Below are 18,330 nucleotides of genomic sequence, written 5' to 3'. Positions count from 1 at the left end.
ATTTTATACAAACAGAGAACATATTAATCATAATGTTAAATATACGTATAATTTCAAATATATACATTAAAAATATCCAACGGTGTTGGTACACATAAAAAAAGAGCAGAAATATAATTCTTTTCTATTATTATAATACTTCATGCATGGAATTTTCGTTATGCACAAAATTGAATTAAATAAGCATTTATATAGATGTATATTTACATATACCTCTCGGCATTTTTTTACATCCATTGATGATTGTTAGATAAGGAATTTGCACTGATTTTTTGCATTCGTTGTGTTCGCCATTTTTTAAGATCTATAAAGATAAATTGCAAAGCCCAAGGTATAATAAACGCACAATTTAATACTAGCAGAGAGACTTGATAAATCTTATAGCTATTAGTCCAATCCTTAATAAATCCTGCAAGAAAATGCAATAGAATCAATATACGTGTGTAATTATTGTGTGTCGAAAATTGTATTCAATACTGTTGTAATTGTTTGAATCTTTTGAATCTTACCTACAATAGCGCCGAAGATTATGGTCACTAAACCGCTGATAACAGCGAAGATGCCATAAGCTGAGGCAAATTGTTCTATACGTATATCTTCAATGATGACTAGAGGCTGCGGAACTATCAACCACGATCGCACAGTACCAATTATCGCTGTCATAATTAATACACCCACAAGCGTATGTTCACATAATAAAAAGCCTGTAACATTTTTATTTTTATTATAGTATTATTATATTATTATTATTGTATTATAATATTATTTTAACTGAAAATTAGTGACAATGGTTTTTAATATGTAATTCACTCCCTAGTAGAGATTTCAAATATCGCATATTGTTTGCTACATGTTTATTATAAAAATTGAATCTCAAAAATCTAAAACATTCCCAGTAAGCAAATTGATCGCAGACTGCGCGCAGATTGGTAGCAAATTTGATCAAAAACCCATACCAAAACCGTAGCCATCTGTGTCCGCATTCAGCTTGTGTTTTGGCGACAGAGTCTGCTGGCAGGCAATAGCAGCAGATTTGCAGCAAAAACCGCGCAGAGTCTGCGCTCATAACTTGGCAGCAGATTGGCGCCAGAAACCGAGCAGGATCTGCGCGCAAAACTTTCCAGATAACATTAAAAGACGTCTTATATTCTTATAACCCGGTAAAAAATTTTTTATATATTATCAGACAAAACTGGTTATACAAAATTATATATCATTTTTGTCCATATATAAATAGATATGCTTATATATAAATGGATATGATATATAATTTGTATATTATTAAAGATATGTAAGTAGTAAAATATATTATTTATTGTAATCTGAAGTCTGAATTATTCGAACTTCAAATTGCTTGCGTGCGTGAACTACATGGACGTCTATGGGAGTCTCTGTGCCGCAAGCTCAACAATTCTCAAAAAAATTAATATGCCAAGGCGTGTATATTAACTTTATTATATAACTGTCAGGCTAAATCTCAACGTTGAGTAAGAACTCGACGTGTGCACCACATAGCGGTGCGGAGCGAAAACGCATATTCCTAGTTTATATAGAATCATATACAATTATATATGAATGCATCTGAATCATACTTGTGTTTATGTATATTTATACATGATGCATAAGACTTATATATAATTATATATTAGACAAATACAGATCCATATATAATTATATATAAAACATTGTAACGTTATATATATAAGTATGCAAAGTGCGCATCTTATATGTAGCAGTTATTGCATTTATATATAAATATATATAACGTTCTATACTTTATCATTTATAATTATATATTTTCTACACAGATTATGTATAATCTTGTACAAGTATATTCAATTCTTCATGGATATACATACAACATTTTTTACCGGTAAGACGTCTTCTAAAACTATCAGATTGAGAGCAGATTGATTTTAATTTTATATAAATTGTATAAATAACATTAATATTATTTAATTAATAAAATTAAATTAATGAAATATAAATTTTATCGAATTATGTAATTTTTTTTCCACATTTCTTCTTCAGAATAAAGAAAACTATTAATATAGCAATATACAATAATAGATCATATATAAAAGCCATTTAAACAGCTGATTGGGTGCAACGTCTGCTCAGTGTTTGCTATCAATCTGCTCTCAAGTTTTGCACGCAGACCCTGCTCGGTTTCTGGAGCCAATCTGTTGCCAGGTATGAGCGCAGGCTTTGCGCGGTTTTTGCTGTAAATCTGCTCGTGTTGCTTGACAGCAGGCTCTGTCACACTTCTGGCAGCAATTTGACAACATAATTCCAGAAAACAAATCTTGCTTCAAATTTGTTGCCATTCTGGTATCAAAAGTTTGTAGCAAGCACTGCTCGAAATTTGTTTGCTCAGATTTTGCTATCTGGGTTGTTGTTACTAGATTATTTATACGTAAGAATATTCACCTGTTCTTGCAAATCCCATAAAGATCATAGCTCCGAAGAACAAATACTTAGCCTTTACGTCCACTATTAACGTAAACATTGTCAGTAAAACTCTCGAAACCAGTTCGGCTATCCCACTAATCGTGATGGCTAATGCCGCATCGCCTTTCGTATATCCCGCATCACTCATCATAAGCGGGAGAAGAGAGGAGAACCCATAGTCACTGGTGCACACGAAACTGATGCCAAAGCACAAGTTTAAGAAACCTAGATTCTTTATCAGTGACATATCCAGAAGTTCTCTTAGGACGGTTTTGTAGCTTCATTAACAAAATAAATAAAATCAAATTATGTATTAGATATATAGATATAGATGCAGAATTACACAAATAATTATAATAGAAAATTTGTAATAGAAAAAAACACAAATATTATAATAGATATAAAAAGATGAAATATTGTTCAAATAGAAACAGATTCTAAGACGTTACCACCCATTGAAATATTGAACTTAATTCTACACATAAATGTATGAAATAGCTTATAAAAATAATGCTTACCCTTTCTCCTCTTCTTGTTCTTGTTTCTCCTCATTGTCTTGTTTCTCTTCTTTCTCCTGGATTTCCTTATCAACTTGCCTTTCCTTATGCTGCTTTTCATGAAGATGATGTTGATGTATGTCACTTAATGCAACGCTCGTCGCCAAATTGACCAAACTGGACGCCGAAACAACTGACATACGTCTTGTTAAATTTTTCTGGATAGATTCCGATCTCGTTCGCTCGTGGATCTCATCCTCGATCGCTGATATTGATGCAACTCTGTACGCAGTAGGCTGACACACAACATTAGTTGCAGTATAAGCGCGATAAGTAGTATAATTAAAAATATGATACTTTAGGTAAGATTAAAATTTAAACGATAAATATCTATGAAATTTCAGACTTAAGATTGAAGTACCTTAACAGTTTCAAGTAGTAGAGACACGTCTGTGCCATTTTCTTCCTTAAGACTACGAAGACTACTCCATCTAGCCTTGGAAGACACGTGATTAGCGCCAATCGTTGAACGACGGTTGGATAACGTCAATTGTTGTTGAAATTTTCGTTCCTTCTTACGCGCTCTTTCGGCGCGAACTTCTTCTGGTTTTTTAGCGTGCCATTCCACGGGATGCATTACGGACATGCCGACGATACTGTTAAGACTTATTGCGCCCATAATCGCTGCAGTGCCTAATGGCAAAAAGTGAAACGTAACAAGTAAAGGTAATAAATAGAATTAGTTGTAATATATCTTTTAAATTTCCATTTTTGTCTTACCGCGAAAACCGTACATCGTCATCATCTTTTCAGTCAATGAGGGATAAACAATACCGCCCAACGAGATGATTACTTGTGATGCGCTCATCACCTAAAAAAAGAGACATTTTTCTAAGTTCTAGGAAGATAAAAATTCAAGCATTAGTAAATAGAAATTAATAATAATCATAATTGCTCTACTTTTGCCCTTTTCTTCACGAAATATGCATTGAAAATGGTGTTGCAGATTGTAAAAAATAAACCTGTTCCGAAACCTTGGATAAAAAATAGAAAAGCCATGTCGTATATATTTCTGACAAACGCTAGGACAATGTCTGGTATCGAGAAGAGAAGTGCTCCCATGATTCCCACTGATCTTGCAGAATATCTCTTTAATAATGTATTAGTCAGCAAGCCTATAACAAATATTCATATTTATATTTTTATATCATATTTTATATTTATATTTTTATATTTATATTTTTATATCAGTATATTTACTAATAAAGAAAAGTACTTGATATTTTATTCAGTACAACATAATTAAAATCTTGACACTAGATTTATGATAACAGCGTCATTTCATTAATCACAAAAGCTCATTCTCATTCTTCGGTTAAGCTAGCATTCTTATCTGACAGTTGTAAATAATTTGTTTAAAGAACCTAATTACATGCTGTAGTACGATTAACAGTAAAGTGCATTAAAGCGATATATGCATTATTCACAGACTACTTAAATTAGAAGCTACTTGCAATTAGACTCGTATTGTGACATTTTAATTTAAAGAAATTATTAATATCATATTGGCAATAATAGCATATTGGCAATTATTAATATCATATTGTGTGCTAAATCAATACTTTGATACTCTCGCGTATAAGAATGTCGACGCCAGTTGCTGCAAGTTTGCGGTAAAAAGTTAATGGCTTGATGCAGCGAGACTGATGATAAGAGTGGAAAATTGCATCTTATTTTGAGAATCACTCTTAATCTCCTTATCGTAGATATCGATGTACAAATATAAATGCATATTTACTCTTTTGAAAAAAATCCCGAGAAAAATAATACAAGTAGCACATGCGAATTCTCGTTATAAACGCGCATTTTATAAAATATATTTGCTAAACTTATAGGACTAGGTATTGATCAATAAATATATATGAGAGAATAATTAAATATTTTTCTTGAAATTTAATTATTGTAGATTGTACACTTACTGGCAAGAGAGTAAGTGATCATAAAGACGGAATTGAAAAGACTATTTGCCATCCCCGCCTGTCCGGAAGCTTCGATGAAATCACCGAAAATTATAGCGAATGACGTTGTCGGGCTAATGGTGCTAATCTGGAGCAACAAAAATTATAAGTTACATAATATTATGTGATATAGAATTCATTTTTATGTTGAAAGAATTTCTGAGACAATGTAACGATTTAAAGATATTTGTTGCATTCATTATACATACAATACGTACACGAATATATTATTTGTTAATGAATAGTGATTTATTTGTTTTATTAGTAAGCATTATGCCATCTACTAGTTATTATGGTTTTATACTAACAAAAACTAGTATCGTCGCTAGTGCAATTATCCATCCCCAGCCACCGTCTGGCGCCAAATCTTCCAAAGTAATCTCATCATCTTCGGTTGCCACTTCCATTTTTGTGATTGAGTGTTTCTTTCCATTTTTAGAAGCTTTGTTGATTGCTGTCGGTAGATCGATTGTATCGTTGGTTTTCGTCATCGCCATGCTACGCCTTTAATCTTTAAAATAAGATTTTAGAGTAGTCAATTTATATATGTCAAAAATTATATAAAAATTATATTTTTAGTTTTAGACAAATCTAAATTTTTATACATTTCTTTTCTAATTTATACAAATATATTCAACGTCATAATTTTGACAGAATATAGAAGCACAATAAAAAGTACGAAAAAACACATATCTTAAATTATTATTAGAAGAATACGTAACAAAGCGCTGATGTTTTAGAGTTGCAAATTGAACATACCGATTTTGTTATATCCAATACAATATACATGTATATTTCCCTTAATCGTATGGACGCACACACAAAACTGAAAATTTTTTAAATAGTCACGAAGCAAAATTACATGAATGTATTCTGCAAACTTTTGCCTATTCTTCCACGCGGCGACTAAACGTACATACATTTCAGCACCATATTCTTGTACTGCTCAGCGCTTTGACATTGATTGGATATTGATATGAGACGGATAATTGTGTGAACAATCATTTTTCAAACCGAAGTATTTTTACAAATCAAGGATTATCTGCGTTTCTGTTATTATTCACAAGTAATGGACCTTTAATATCTGACCAACAGAATCATGCAACAACAACTAAACTAAAACAAAACAGTGCTTTATGCCGTTCTAATACCGGTTATGTCGGTTAAAAGATAAGATTTAAGTATTTACCTATACTACTAATATAGAATTCGTCACACTAGATAAACAAGGTAAACGTCAATGATCTCGATACGCCGACACGATAATCGATGGTAGACAGTTTCCGACTAACTACAGCACGTCAGAAACAATTCTCAATTCGAGGGCTTCCTTATCTACGCACAAAATGTCATCGTAGTAAATACCCATCCTTAAATCAGAGTGAAATATTACCATCGTATCTGCAATTACGGAATTGCGGAACAAAGCAGCAAAGAATGCAAACAAAATGCCTTGAATATTTTCTGATGCATAAGATGCATCAGTTAAATTCAAGAATTATCGTTTTCACTTCATTCACTGAATTGCTGTAAACTTCATTTTTTATATTTACTTGAACAATGAATGGAAATGATTTAATATATAGCATTATTTTAAATATACAAGGATATATAATGAATAAGAAGAAAAATTAAATTATCGTTATTACACGTTATTGCAACAGTTCATGGCTTATCTAATAGAACTTTAGATAGAGTACAAACTAGATGACCTGTTTCCAAATATTTGTGTTAGCTTAAGAATATTATTAACAATTTCTGCAACAGTAGCTTCTGCAGAATGGTCATTTAGCAAACTCAAGCGGATTAAAAATGATTTAAAGTCCATAATGTTTCATGTCTTGTGGATTTAGTCAAATTAAGTAGTATTGAATAACTCCAATTTCTTCGCCAGTGGATGTTTAAATAAATAGTTTCAATAATTTTTCGACCAAACTGGCACAACTTTTATTAATTAGTGACACAACGTTTCGACCAACAGTATTTGGTCCTTTTCAAGTGTTTCAATATTCAAAACAATCAAAGTGTTTAACATTATGTTGCAAAATGTCAAATTGCAAGAACTAAAATTGAAATCGAAATTAGATGAAATACAAATAAACATAAGAGTGATAAAAAATAACTTACATGTTACGTGAAAAGTTAAAATTGAGACCAAAAGATCGAAGTATAAAAGTGGACTTCCAATCCATTCGGAAAACACATGCAAATCACAAGGCAACTGACAAAGGATTGGTATCGAGACAAACAATCTGTTATTCTCAAAATCTTATCATAAACAGGAGGCAAGTTGTCAGTGTCCTTTTATAAGTTGAGAGAGTTCATATTTTTCTTGATAAAAAACATTTCAGCCACTTCATGTTTAAAATTGTTCCTTCCCAAATGTAAAATTTCTGCATTAGTTCAATCAAAATCATGGTTGTTATCAATACGATGCTTGTTAACAATAGTCTTACAACTGCTATGTTTTTTAACGTCAGCCTTATGTTTCCAAATGTCGCTTTGTTTGACCTACCACTCTTATGACTCTGTCTCTGCCACCGTAAGATTGGGAAACCATCTGCCACAGCTCACGTCATATTTTTTTATTTTTTGATACTAAAAAGACAGACTATCTCTTGATAAAAGTTAAATAAAAAACAATCGCTGTAAAACGTACGACACTAAGCTCTTAATATAATCGGTATCACACACATACGTGATAATGAAATATTAATTATAATACATTAAATGATATTTAATTATTCGAATATAACTAAACAAGTTGTATTTTATTAATTAAATAACATTTTATTTTGATAACAATTGTTACTATTTTGCATAATAAATTATCTTAAACTAACAATAAGATATCATGGAAAACTATCTTGATAGTTAAACGCAACCTGAATAATGATTATCAAGCATACACTTTCTATTCCCCAGTTGCATAACTCAAGGCGCATAGTATTGGCAGAAACGTAACAGCAATATATAGCTATACATACAATACATACAATATAGATACACACAATATAGATACATACAGAACGCGCATTAGTAATATTAAAGAAAATTTTTGTACGAAGTTGTAATTAGTTTTATCATTAAATAAATGTGCGATATTATTTACGTCAAACTATGTTAAACTGTGTTATATTGTATAGATTCTATTGGTATAATTGATATCATATTACATAATATAACATTGAATTGTCAAGGTCAGCTTGACTTATATTTATCATCTTACTAATAATATCTGAATATGTAGGTAACGTACATCCATTCAATGAATGTTGGCAAGTCCTGTAAGAATTCACGTGCGGTCACTTTAGACGCGCGCGTCAATGATTATGCGTCAATCAACTTATCTATATCTATCATTCACGGCGCGCAAAAACACTCGTGTTTTATAGATTAAGCGAATAGTGAGAAGTGAGAAAAGTGATGATGTAATCGTTGTAAATCAGCATTGAAATGGAAATTACGAACATTTTAGAGTTAAATCTTTAGCGAGTGTTTGTGATCAAGAGAGACAGTAAATTTTATCGTATTTGTTGCATTATACACATAATTTTCATGGTGGTGTTAAAAGAATCATCAGAAAGTAATATAAAATTAAGCATGATGATGCAACTGCGTGTAACAATTACAAACTTACGTAATAAAATCGGACCTATAAATATGCTTTAATATTTTCTTATATTACTCATATTTATATATAATAATGTAACATAATATTTTTATTATAAATTGTTAAAAAAGCACTCAAACTAAACGTTAACGTTACATTATTTATTCGATAAAATTTAAAATTAATTGCATACACAAACAATTATAATTATATAATTATGTAATTATCTTTTTCATCGCATATCATTTTTTATCGGAGGTGATACTAGAAAATGCAATGTGTGTGTGTGTGTGTGTATACGTGTATGGATAATATTTGTATACATGTGATTGAGAATTTCTTATTAATGTTAATGAAAATTCGCTTATATATTTCCTATTAAATATATATAATTAAATATTAACATAAAAGACGTTCATTTGCTATAATCATGAAAATCTGTTACGGAATGATTTACGTGTTGTGAAATTATTTCCACTTAACGAATATATTATAAGTTAATCGCCGCGCGATTAACTTTGTCCTGATAACTGTAAAATTGTTATCTGTATTATTACATAATAATGTGTAGTACGCATATTACTGTTATCTTCTACTTTATTGATTTTTCAACTGATTGTCTGATCGATCACATGCCACTCCGTTGGAACAAAATTCCCCCTCTATGAATTGTCTAGTGTACTTTTCCACAAGAGTAGAAAAAGAGGCGAGTGGGGTAAGAAGTGAATAGCGTGCTAATCAGAGCTTAGTCACTCTCTAGAACGGACAGTAGTATAATAGTAAGACAAAGTCGTTAGTGTGAACATTATCTATCTTGGCGATTAGTGATCAATGGCAATTAGTGCTAATGTGATGATGAGATTTAATTATTAATGAGCGGTATAACTCTCTTAGCAGGTATCGTATCTTCTCGCAATATTCTGATCCATTCACGCTGCATCACATGAGGGACGATTCGTGCGAAAGATGACAGAAATTCAGAAAAAGAATGTTACGAAACAGGCTCTAGATGGTGGCTGGGGTTGGTTCGCTTGTCTCGGAAGCAGTCTGGTTAATGTAATTTTTGACAATGTTGTTACAAGATTTATGCATGAAACTTAAATTAATTATCTATTATTATGTATAGCTCCATTTTTGAAAAAAATAAGTTTGAATATTTGTTAAGTGCGTGTTTAACTATATCTGCATTTAACTTAGACCTCATCATTATGTTATCTTTGTACACATTTGTATTTATAAACATTATGCAAATATGTTCAATTTATCACTAACTGCTTCAAGAACTGCTTGCACAATTTTACGTCAGTACTGAAAACTTTAAAGTCAGATGCACAATTTTTATTAAAATGTTCTGAACTGCGTATATTTATTTATATTGCTCCTCCTTTTTGATACATTTATATTTATATTTCTTTATTTATATTTACATTTATATTTATATAGCTTATAAGCTATTAAATGTTTTATAAATTAATATATACTATAATTACACAATCAATATTAATAATCCATTAGATGCAAAAGATACGATAAAATATCATTTTTTCTTCTATTATCATTACTGTTGTTGTCATTATTATAACAATTTTATATACCTTATCTATAATTGAAATACATACAATAATAAAATGCAGCTCTCTTTGCGATCTTTGGATCCATCCTTTGGCCTGCTTTTCAAAGATCTGCTAGAAGATCTCAATGTTGGATCTACCGGGACATCAGTTATAATGGGTGTTTTAGACGCTATTGTAAATTTTTCAGGTATAAACCTAAAGCTTATAGCGCATGATAATGATATGTAATAATACAAAATACTACTATAATATTATGCATTATGAAATTTAACACTCACGCTTTCAAAAACTTGAAACAAGAAAATTATTCATTAATCGAAATGTTCATTAATATAATTATATAGGTTTTCTAGTTGGACCTTTATTAAAAAAGTATTCTTATCGACAAGTTGCATTCTTTGGATCTTTCATCAGTTGTATTGGATTGATACTTACGTCAAGAGCTAATAGTATGCTGTATATTATATGCACCTACAGTATTTTAGGAGGTATATATGGAAATATTATATTACAACTCACATACAGAAAGATAATTTCGTAATCTTAATATATCTTAATCAGATAAAACATATGAAATTACATAATTATAAATAATATTTTACTATCCTTCATTCGTTTTTAATTATTATCTTTTTATTTTGCAACAGGTTTAGGCACTGGTCTTGCGACGGCGTCCACTTTTGTCGCACTAAACACGTTTTTTTATAAAAAACGTGGACAAGCCGTAGGCTTTTCCATGGCAGGAACTGCACTTGCAATGATGTGCATGCCACAAGTAAGAAATATTACTTTTCCAAAAGAAGATAAAACAATAAATTAAGTACATACACGATTATTTGAATTTGTTTTCTTAGAAACTAAAACCTCAAAAATTTGCACCAGCTAGTCAAAGTAAAATAATATTTAATGCAAAAGACTTGACGTTACTAGAATAACATTTTAATTATTATAGTAATTAATTAAATATATCAACTATTTTTTAATACTCTCTCTCTCTCAACATTTATTATTTTATCTTGTATTATTTGTATATATTTATAGATGTCATTGTGTGTGTGTGTGTGTCTTTATACAAAATTTAAAGGAAAAATGGATTCTTTATAATGAACAATTCATTTGTTGCAGCTAGTACATATGTTACTAGAATTATATGGCTTCCGCGGCACAACTCTTATTATTGGAGGTTGCGCACTGCATTCTTTAGTAGGATCATGTTTATTACGTCCATTTGAAAAACAACCATCAGTACCATCTCCCGCAGTTAAAGTAATTATTTTAATTAATTTATTTTAATTTAATTTTAATAAGAAATACAGATTATATACGTATGTCTGTATAAAATTTAGTCTCAGGAAAATATTGAGAAGCGAGAGAGCGAAGCTTTATTAACGATAAACAATCCTGGGGAACGTAAGATGTCAAACGGGTCCATGTGGACCAGGGATCAAAACGCGGAAGACAAGAAATCGAAAGTCCAGCCTAAGAATGAATCATTCATGAAGAAGATAAAAACAACTTTCGATTTGGATCTTCTGAAGGACTCCATTTACTTAAACATCTCCATAGGTTGCAGTCTTTTCTACGTGGCTGAGACAAACTTCAAACTGATGACTCCCTTTTTCCTGATGAATATTGGTAGATTTCAATTAATTAATTAAATGTAGACCAGTATCGTAGAAAAGAATGTTCATTCGTTGCGTTCATGAATTTTTCTCTGTGTTACAAAGATATGGCCAAAGTAGTTTTCACATTTCCCAGATATTAACTTATTTATTTTTGCGTTTGCTTTGGTAAATCACAAGAACTTTATTTACGTGGAAAGTTTGTGCTGCATTCATATTGTAAATCTGCGCCAACGCCACATTAGAGCAACATTGTAGGAACTTCATTAATCGGAAAGACACCGATGCCAAGAAACATTCTTGCTACGACATTGCTCTCAGGAGTTACATAGACTGCTCGTAGGAATTTGACGATCGACAGGAATGACCAAGGCGGAGGTTGCATTTTGCCTGTCTTTGACTGCACTTGCTGACATCTTTGCCAGATTGTCGCTATCAATACTTTTCGACAGATTTGGATGGAAAAAGCGCATGATTTTCTGGATCTTCTGCCTTCTCGTCGGAATCTCACGTTCTAGTAATTTCTTCATTCAAAAGACTAAAAAAGGACTTTTGTAAAATTTGAATTTAACAGCTTGAGTTTTATATTATATTATTACTTACTGTTAATTATCACCATCGCCTATCTTATCAACTTAGAGATAGACATTTAGCTGCAATTAATATAATAATTAATAATAAAAATTTTAATATGGAATGTAATTTAATGTAGTATTTCGGAATATGCAGGAATACATAAATCTTTTTTGTTACAGCATTAGCAGAACAGTCGGAAAGGATACCACTGATCGTTATGCTCGTAATAGCCGGATTCTTCCGTGGTGCTACACTGATCAATTTTAATCTGTGCATATCAGAGTGTTGTACTCTGAAGCAGTTACCGAGCGCCGTTGGCATATTTATGGTGTTTAAAGGACTTTTCGTAGTCACTATGAGTCCTTTAATCGGTACGTTTTTATGATTCGAGATAATAATAATTTTCATGCATGTTTTAAAATTAAGTTAATGTAATATTCCAATTTCTGTTGAAAACAAAGGATACATCAGGGATGTCAGCAATAATTACAAGATCTGCATTCATATAATGACAGCTATAATATTCATCATGTCCATCTTATGGAGCGTTGAGTTTTCATACACTGCCCTTCGTAAACGTCGGCTTGCTCAGCAGTTACAATCGCATATACTGGAATAGTAATCTAATCTAGTAATCTAAATCTAGTAACAAGTGCGATGAACTTTTCTTAAGATGCATTTTTCTGAAGAAACTTTTATTCGAAATATAGAAATATATAGATATTAATAAAATTAATTATTTTAATCAGAATACTTATTTTGCTTATTTTTAATAATTCTCTTGTGATGAATAATAAACTATGATAATTATGAAACGTTAGTCTTAATTATACGTTGACAAAATTTCTATCTCGATATTTTATTATTTGCTCGTTTAAAGGACGGAATAATTCTTGTGCTAAGATGAATCAAAATATCTTCTTACTGTCTTCATAATTTGTAATCTGACAGAAGCATCTGATATCATCTAAGAGTGGAGATGAAATTTTAAGTAAAATCAATATTTTCCCTTGTTTCCTTAGCAAAACTTTTTTCTTGTGCAAAATTGCAATAAACTCCTTTTATCAAAATGTCATTTATCAAACCTTGATGCAAGACGTAGCTACTCATGTTATTGCACTCATACGAAATGAGACACGTTGATTAATTCGCACCAAACGCAAAAGAACCGATTATTAATTGAATGCGCCGAGAGGCAGCACTGCAGGCGTACGCATTCACACTGACGAATGAAAACACGGTCGTTACGATCTCGCATGGTCTCAAATGGAGTAGCGACTTTCATCACGCCGCTTCCTCTTCAGTCTCGCAGCAGCCGCAGCCACGTCACAATACATACTCTTCACTTCAAAGTGCCGAACATCCGGTCGTCTTGCGATATCTTGAAAAAAAGTGTTGAGCACATTATAATTGGCATTGTAATTTGGCAAATGATTAGCATTGTAATCGACATTTTAATTTGGCGAATAAATTAGAGATAACATGTTAATACTGACAGTCATATCGACATTACACCGCGTTGAATAATTTTCAAGTTACGTTTATAGCATTATTAAACGTATTTCAGTGATTGCTTGTAAAGACTAAGACTCGCGTAAACATCTCGCTTGACTGTCGCAAGAGAAAAAATCCTGAGTCATTCGTGCAGATAAAGAAGTGTGATGAATAACAAATACACAAATACAGAGATTAAACATATTCAACAGATGATTATCATCATGCTATCTAAATCATTTAAATATTGGGTTGTAACATAAATAAGTTCAGTTATATTCAATGTTCAATCTTTTAATAAGGTGTTGTGAACAGTAGCAGTGCTAAGTTTAAACTGACTACAAGTGACTTGTTGTTAATCACAGTTATGTGCAATGAGTCATAACTAAATTCTTGGAGTTAGAACATATTTATACTTGCAACCGAACTTATTTATATTACAACAATTCATTGATCAAACTGGAGATGTAAAATTTCTAGGATTCATCGCTATTCATGGTTTTCGATTTTTTAAATAAAAATAATCCAAAGATATCTAATACAATTATTCAAGCCAATACATTTGAAACTTGCAGAAGCATATTTGAACTACAAAATATTAGACTGCTGCATAATTTCTGTCGCATGCCGCGCGCTTATCCTCGACGTGCAGTAAATTATTATTAGATTTGTTGCACTGCGCTGCCAGGTTGGTTGCACACTACCTCGGCATGCTATGTACGGTAGTATATGTTACAAATACTCACCGCAAATATATAACGCATAGGAGCCGAAGTTAAACGAACCCTTATCCCCGTTCTGGCTTCGTATCTTATCATTTGTCCAATCCAGACTTAGCAATCATGCTTCGTCGTGATGCTTCTCAACGGTCGGGACAATGAGCTACAGTTCGTCGACGGTACCAGCACTGGGTACAATTGAGAATCCTGAGAAACCGCGTGCCGTCTTCCATGAAACATTTACAGAACGGTGATTGACCCCCTGACAGTTAGCATGGTGCGTGGGGAGACTGACCGAGGCTGGGCATGGGCGATTGTTGTCGGCGTGACTGTTATCAATGTAAGCCGTTCTCTAATCCATTACGATCATCATAAGAGATTATTCGAAACTATCACTTCCTGTTAATATAAAAAACATGTCCGTCTTAATGTCAGTCTCAGCTCTAACGCAAGTTCTCTCTCGCAAATTGAAAATCAAAATTGTTCTGAAAAATAGCTAAGATAAAAAGAATGTTAGAAAGAATAAAATAACATTCAAATCAAATATTTTTTGACAATATTATTTTGCTGATGTTCGAAAATATTGATATCATTATTCTTTATTATTCTTGTAAAAGCTTTTGATAGCAAGAAAAGTCTAACCGTTTTAGAGCTTTAGTAACATTAGGTTCTGCTCTTTTTATAACATAAAAGACATTTTGTACAAAGAAAAGTTATAATAAAAATTATAATAATTACACACACATACACAGTTATGTTACATCAATCTATCTAACTCTACGTGATATATTCTACAATATTTGTTTTATTTCCAAAACTTGCAATTTAATAGCATTTAACAATAAAATAGCAATTTCGTTACAAAGAACATGTTACATAGAAAATATGATACACATATAAACCTGAGGAAGAATGACATCACGAGCAGCATGAATATTAAATTTAGAGATACATTTATTAGTAGAACTAATTGTAACTACTCTCATCAGCTAGCTGTGCTGCCGATTCAACAATGTTTCGGCCTTATCTTCGCGGAGCGTTTTGCAAACCTTGGCATCGCCGCCACGCAAACAAGTCTCATTCTCCATCTTAATGGGACAATTACGTGCAGTCTAGGCCTGATAAGCGGCCCAATGATGAAAAGATTTACTTTTCGTCAAGTCGCATATTTCGGTAGTTTAACGGTCGTCCTTGGAATCTGCGCCGCTGCCTTTGCCACATCTATACCAACTCTCATTATCACTTATTGCGTTATCATTGGTAAGTCATTTAAATGGCCAATACTGAAGCTCAGATAAGAGAAAAGCGCGCCGTTTAAATATTCGCATCAAACGTCATTGACTTTTAAAAATCCAGAGAATAGTAAAATGACAGTGCAGGGAAATTTTTTATTTAAATCATTTCGTTTTCTGTTATAAGTATGTGTCTCGGCAAATAATCTGAAAATAAGAATGAAATATTCCTAGTTGTTTAAATATGAATCTAAATTAGATTTATGCTTTACGAGGAGAAATATTTGTTCTTATTTTATTATAAAAAACCTGATTTTTATAAACGTAAGATTAAAATTCTGTATTTTTATCTTAAATAAATGGTGTCATTCGTTAAGAAAAACATTTAAGAGCTGCAATTACATAATTATATTTGTGGTTTCAAAATTGTCTAAATCTGTAATTAACAAATTGATAGCTGACTATTATATATATATTATTTTTTAAAACAGTATTTATTATTAAATTCTATAAAATAATATTTATATGTATATAATGTAGACCTTATTTAACAGGTATTGGACAAGGAATCATTTTTCCAGCGACAACTTTAGCTCTGAACACATATTTTCGCAAGAAACGTAACATAGCGATGGGTTTCGCGGTCACGATGACCGGTTTGGGCCCAATTTTAATGCCCCTTCTGATAGATATACTTCTTGAAAATTACGCCACAACGGGTACTATCTTAATTCTTGCTGGGATCGCCACACATTCCCTCGCTGGTGCATCATTATTAAGACCATTTGAAGAGAAGCAGAAAGAGGTGAGTTAAAGGTACGTGAGGAAAAGCAATCTTATACGATTTCTACCTTCCTTATTTTATGTATATATCAAGTTTTCAATTGTTATTGCATGTATTGATAATATAAATCATGCTTTTGAGGGCTTCTCCTGCTTTCAGCAGATTCTGATAGACAAAACTAACGATGTAATGAAGGAAGAAAACAGCGTGAGAAAAATAGAAGATACTGAAAATGAGGCGGATTTAGAGAGCAACTCAGTTCGATTATTAAACGAGACGAACATTGAAGAGAAGAGGCATTCAATACATTACTTGGAAAACAATAATGCAGAATCGAAGGAAAATAAAAAAATCTCGTTTCTTAGAAGAGTCGCTGCAAGCTTGGATCTCGATCTTCTCCGTGACAGGCATTACATAGCAATAGTCTTAGGTAAATAACAAGATTTTTTAAAGAACTGTTTAAAACATAGACTTATCGTTATGATTTAGCATACTTGGAGCATGACTATTAACAATCTAGTGAATTTTGTGAATCTTTTTTTCACGTTGTTGATTAAAAATCTAAGAGTGTCCGATATTTCGACAATAGCATTAATTATCAAATATCTCTAACGTATTTCGCTTATATGAAAAACAGGCATGAGTATCTCATTAGTGGCTGAAACAAATTTCAATGCAATGATACCTTTCGTCCTGGCCGAACTGGCCAGTCTGGACAGAACGTCGATAGCTACAGTGATGTCGATTCAAGCTGCTGCAGATATTACGGGACGACTTTGCGTACCATTGTTAGCGCAAAAAGCCGGCTGGACGTGTAGGAACCTTTATGTAATATCTCTATTGGGATCTATCCTTGGGAGGACTCGTACGTATTGTCCAAGTATATTAATTCGAAACGATATAAATAATTTTGATATTAAATAAATTCAAATTCCAGCAACCGAAAATTTCACAACAGAAATGCCAAGAAACGTTTATTTCACAAAGAACAAAAAACGCGAAAATATCTTTTATGATATCAATTATTTAGAACTTTTATCGATCTGATTACCATGTGTTATTCTTCTCAATGCTTAAATACTTTCATGAAAGCAATACTTGTTAATTAAATATAATAATTTTCTACAGTTTTATCAACATGGGGCAACTTCTACGTCATTATAATCGGGATATTCCTGATCATCGGTCTAGCGAAGGGAACCAAGGCCGTATTTCAAGCACTAATCATTCCCGATTATGTGCCACTAGAAAGATTACCGACTGCATCCGGTATACAGATGGTTTGCAATGGCATTCTATCTATCAGCGTGGGACCAATTATAGGTAAACTAAATAAATATTCCAAACCGTACATCATTCACACGCACGCACACATATACAAAAAGTAGCTTGCAATTTTTTTCTATGTAATCGATTTATGATAGGATTTAATGCCTAATCCTTAATGTTTAATTGTCAATGATATTGTTGCTTCGATTTTAATTAAAATTAGATATTCTTAGGCTTGGTGCATGACTCGACGAATAGTTACGTGGGTGCACTATATTTCACGTCCTTCCTCAGCCTATTCTGTGTCTTCCTATGGTTAATAGGTGGACTTTGGACTCCCTGCGGCAATATTTTAAGATCAAATAAAGCAACTTCATCAGAGGAACAAGAAAATATTTCCAATAATTAACTAATATAATTAATTAATTTGACAGCCTTTAAAATTTTTTATTTTTAAGGCTCCCTATAAGTGATATAGTGA

General features: G+C 32.0%; 2 protein-coding genes across 2 annotated transcripts; one reads left to right on the top strand and one right to left on the bottom strand.

The window, feature by feature from the left end:
* Positions 1-30: 30 nt before the first annotated feature.
* LOC105278345 (monocarboxylate transporter 9) lies at positions 31-6,242 on the bottom strand. The gene is made up of 10 exons (XM_011337373.2): positions 6,156-6,242; positions 5,275-5,477; positions 4,928-5,054; positions 3,909-4,123; positions 3,729-3,819; positions 3,370-3,641; positions 2,970-3,244; positions 2,431-2,729; positions 510-704; positions 31-409 (listed from the first exon to the last, which is right to left on the bottom strand). Exons 2-10 carry the CDS (start codon positions 5,461-5,463, stop codon positions 228-230), a joined length of 1,845 nt encoding a protein of 614 aa, XP_011335675.1. The 5' UTR covers positions 5,464-5,477; positions 6,156-6,242; the 3' UTR covers positions 31-227.
* A 2,733-nt stretch (positions 6,243-8,975) lies between these two features.
* On the top strand, positions 8,976-18,304 carry LOC105278472. Its single transcript, XM_026973150.1, is given in 15 exon segments — positions 8,976-9,635; positions 10,214-10,340; positions 10,498-10,641; positions 10,801-10,928; positions 11,279-11,419; positions 11,500-11,788; positions 12,137-12,292; positions 12,531-12,722; positions 12,813-12,982; positions 15,554-15,824; positions 16,351-16,601; positions 16,743-17,010; positions 17,218-17,445; positions 17,709-17,903; positions 18,083-18,304. Coding segments are annotated over 15 exon segments (2,826 nt in total). The 5' UTR covers positions 8,976-9,545; the 3' UTR covers positions 18,259-18,304.
* The last annotated feature ends 26 nt before the right edge of the window (positions 18,305-18,330 follow it).

This window comes from Ooceraea biroi, chromosome 10 (genome assembly GCF_003672135.1).
Source record: "Ooceraea biroi isolate clonal line C1 chromosome 10, Obir_v5.4, whole genome shotgun sequence".
Classification (NCBI taxonomy): Eukaryota; Metazoa; Arthropoda; class Insecta; order Hymenoptera; family Formicidae; genus Ooceraea; species Ooceraea biroi.
The sequence above is the reverse complement of the archived record's forward strand: the minus strand, read 5'-3'. Positions and strand labels throughout refer to the sequence as shown.

Coding starts and splice junctions, on each gene's coding strand:
- LOC105278345 (XM_011337373.2), bottom strand. CDS start 5,463: ATGGCGATGACGAAAACCAACGATACAATCGATCTACCGACAGCAATC. Junction 4,124..4,927: donor GATCACTTACTCTCTTGCCA/GTAAGTGTACAA, acceptor TATTTGTTATAG/GCTTGCTGACTAATACATTA. Junction 3,642..3,728: donor GACGATGTACGGTTTTCGCG/GTAAGACAAAAA, acceptor TTTTGCCATTAG/GCACTGCAGCGATTATGGGC.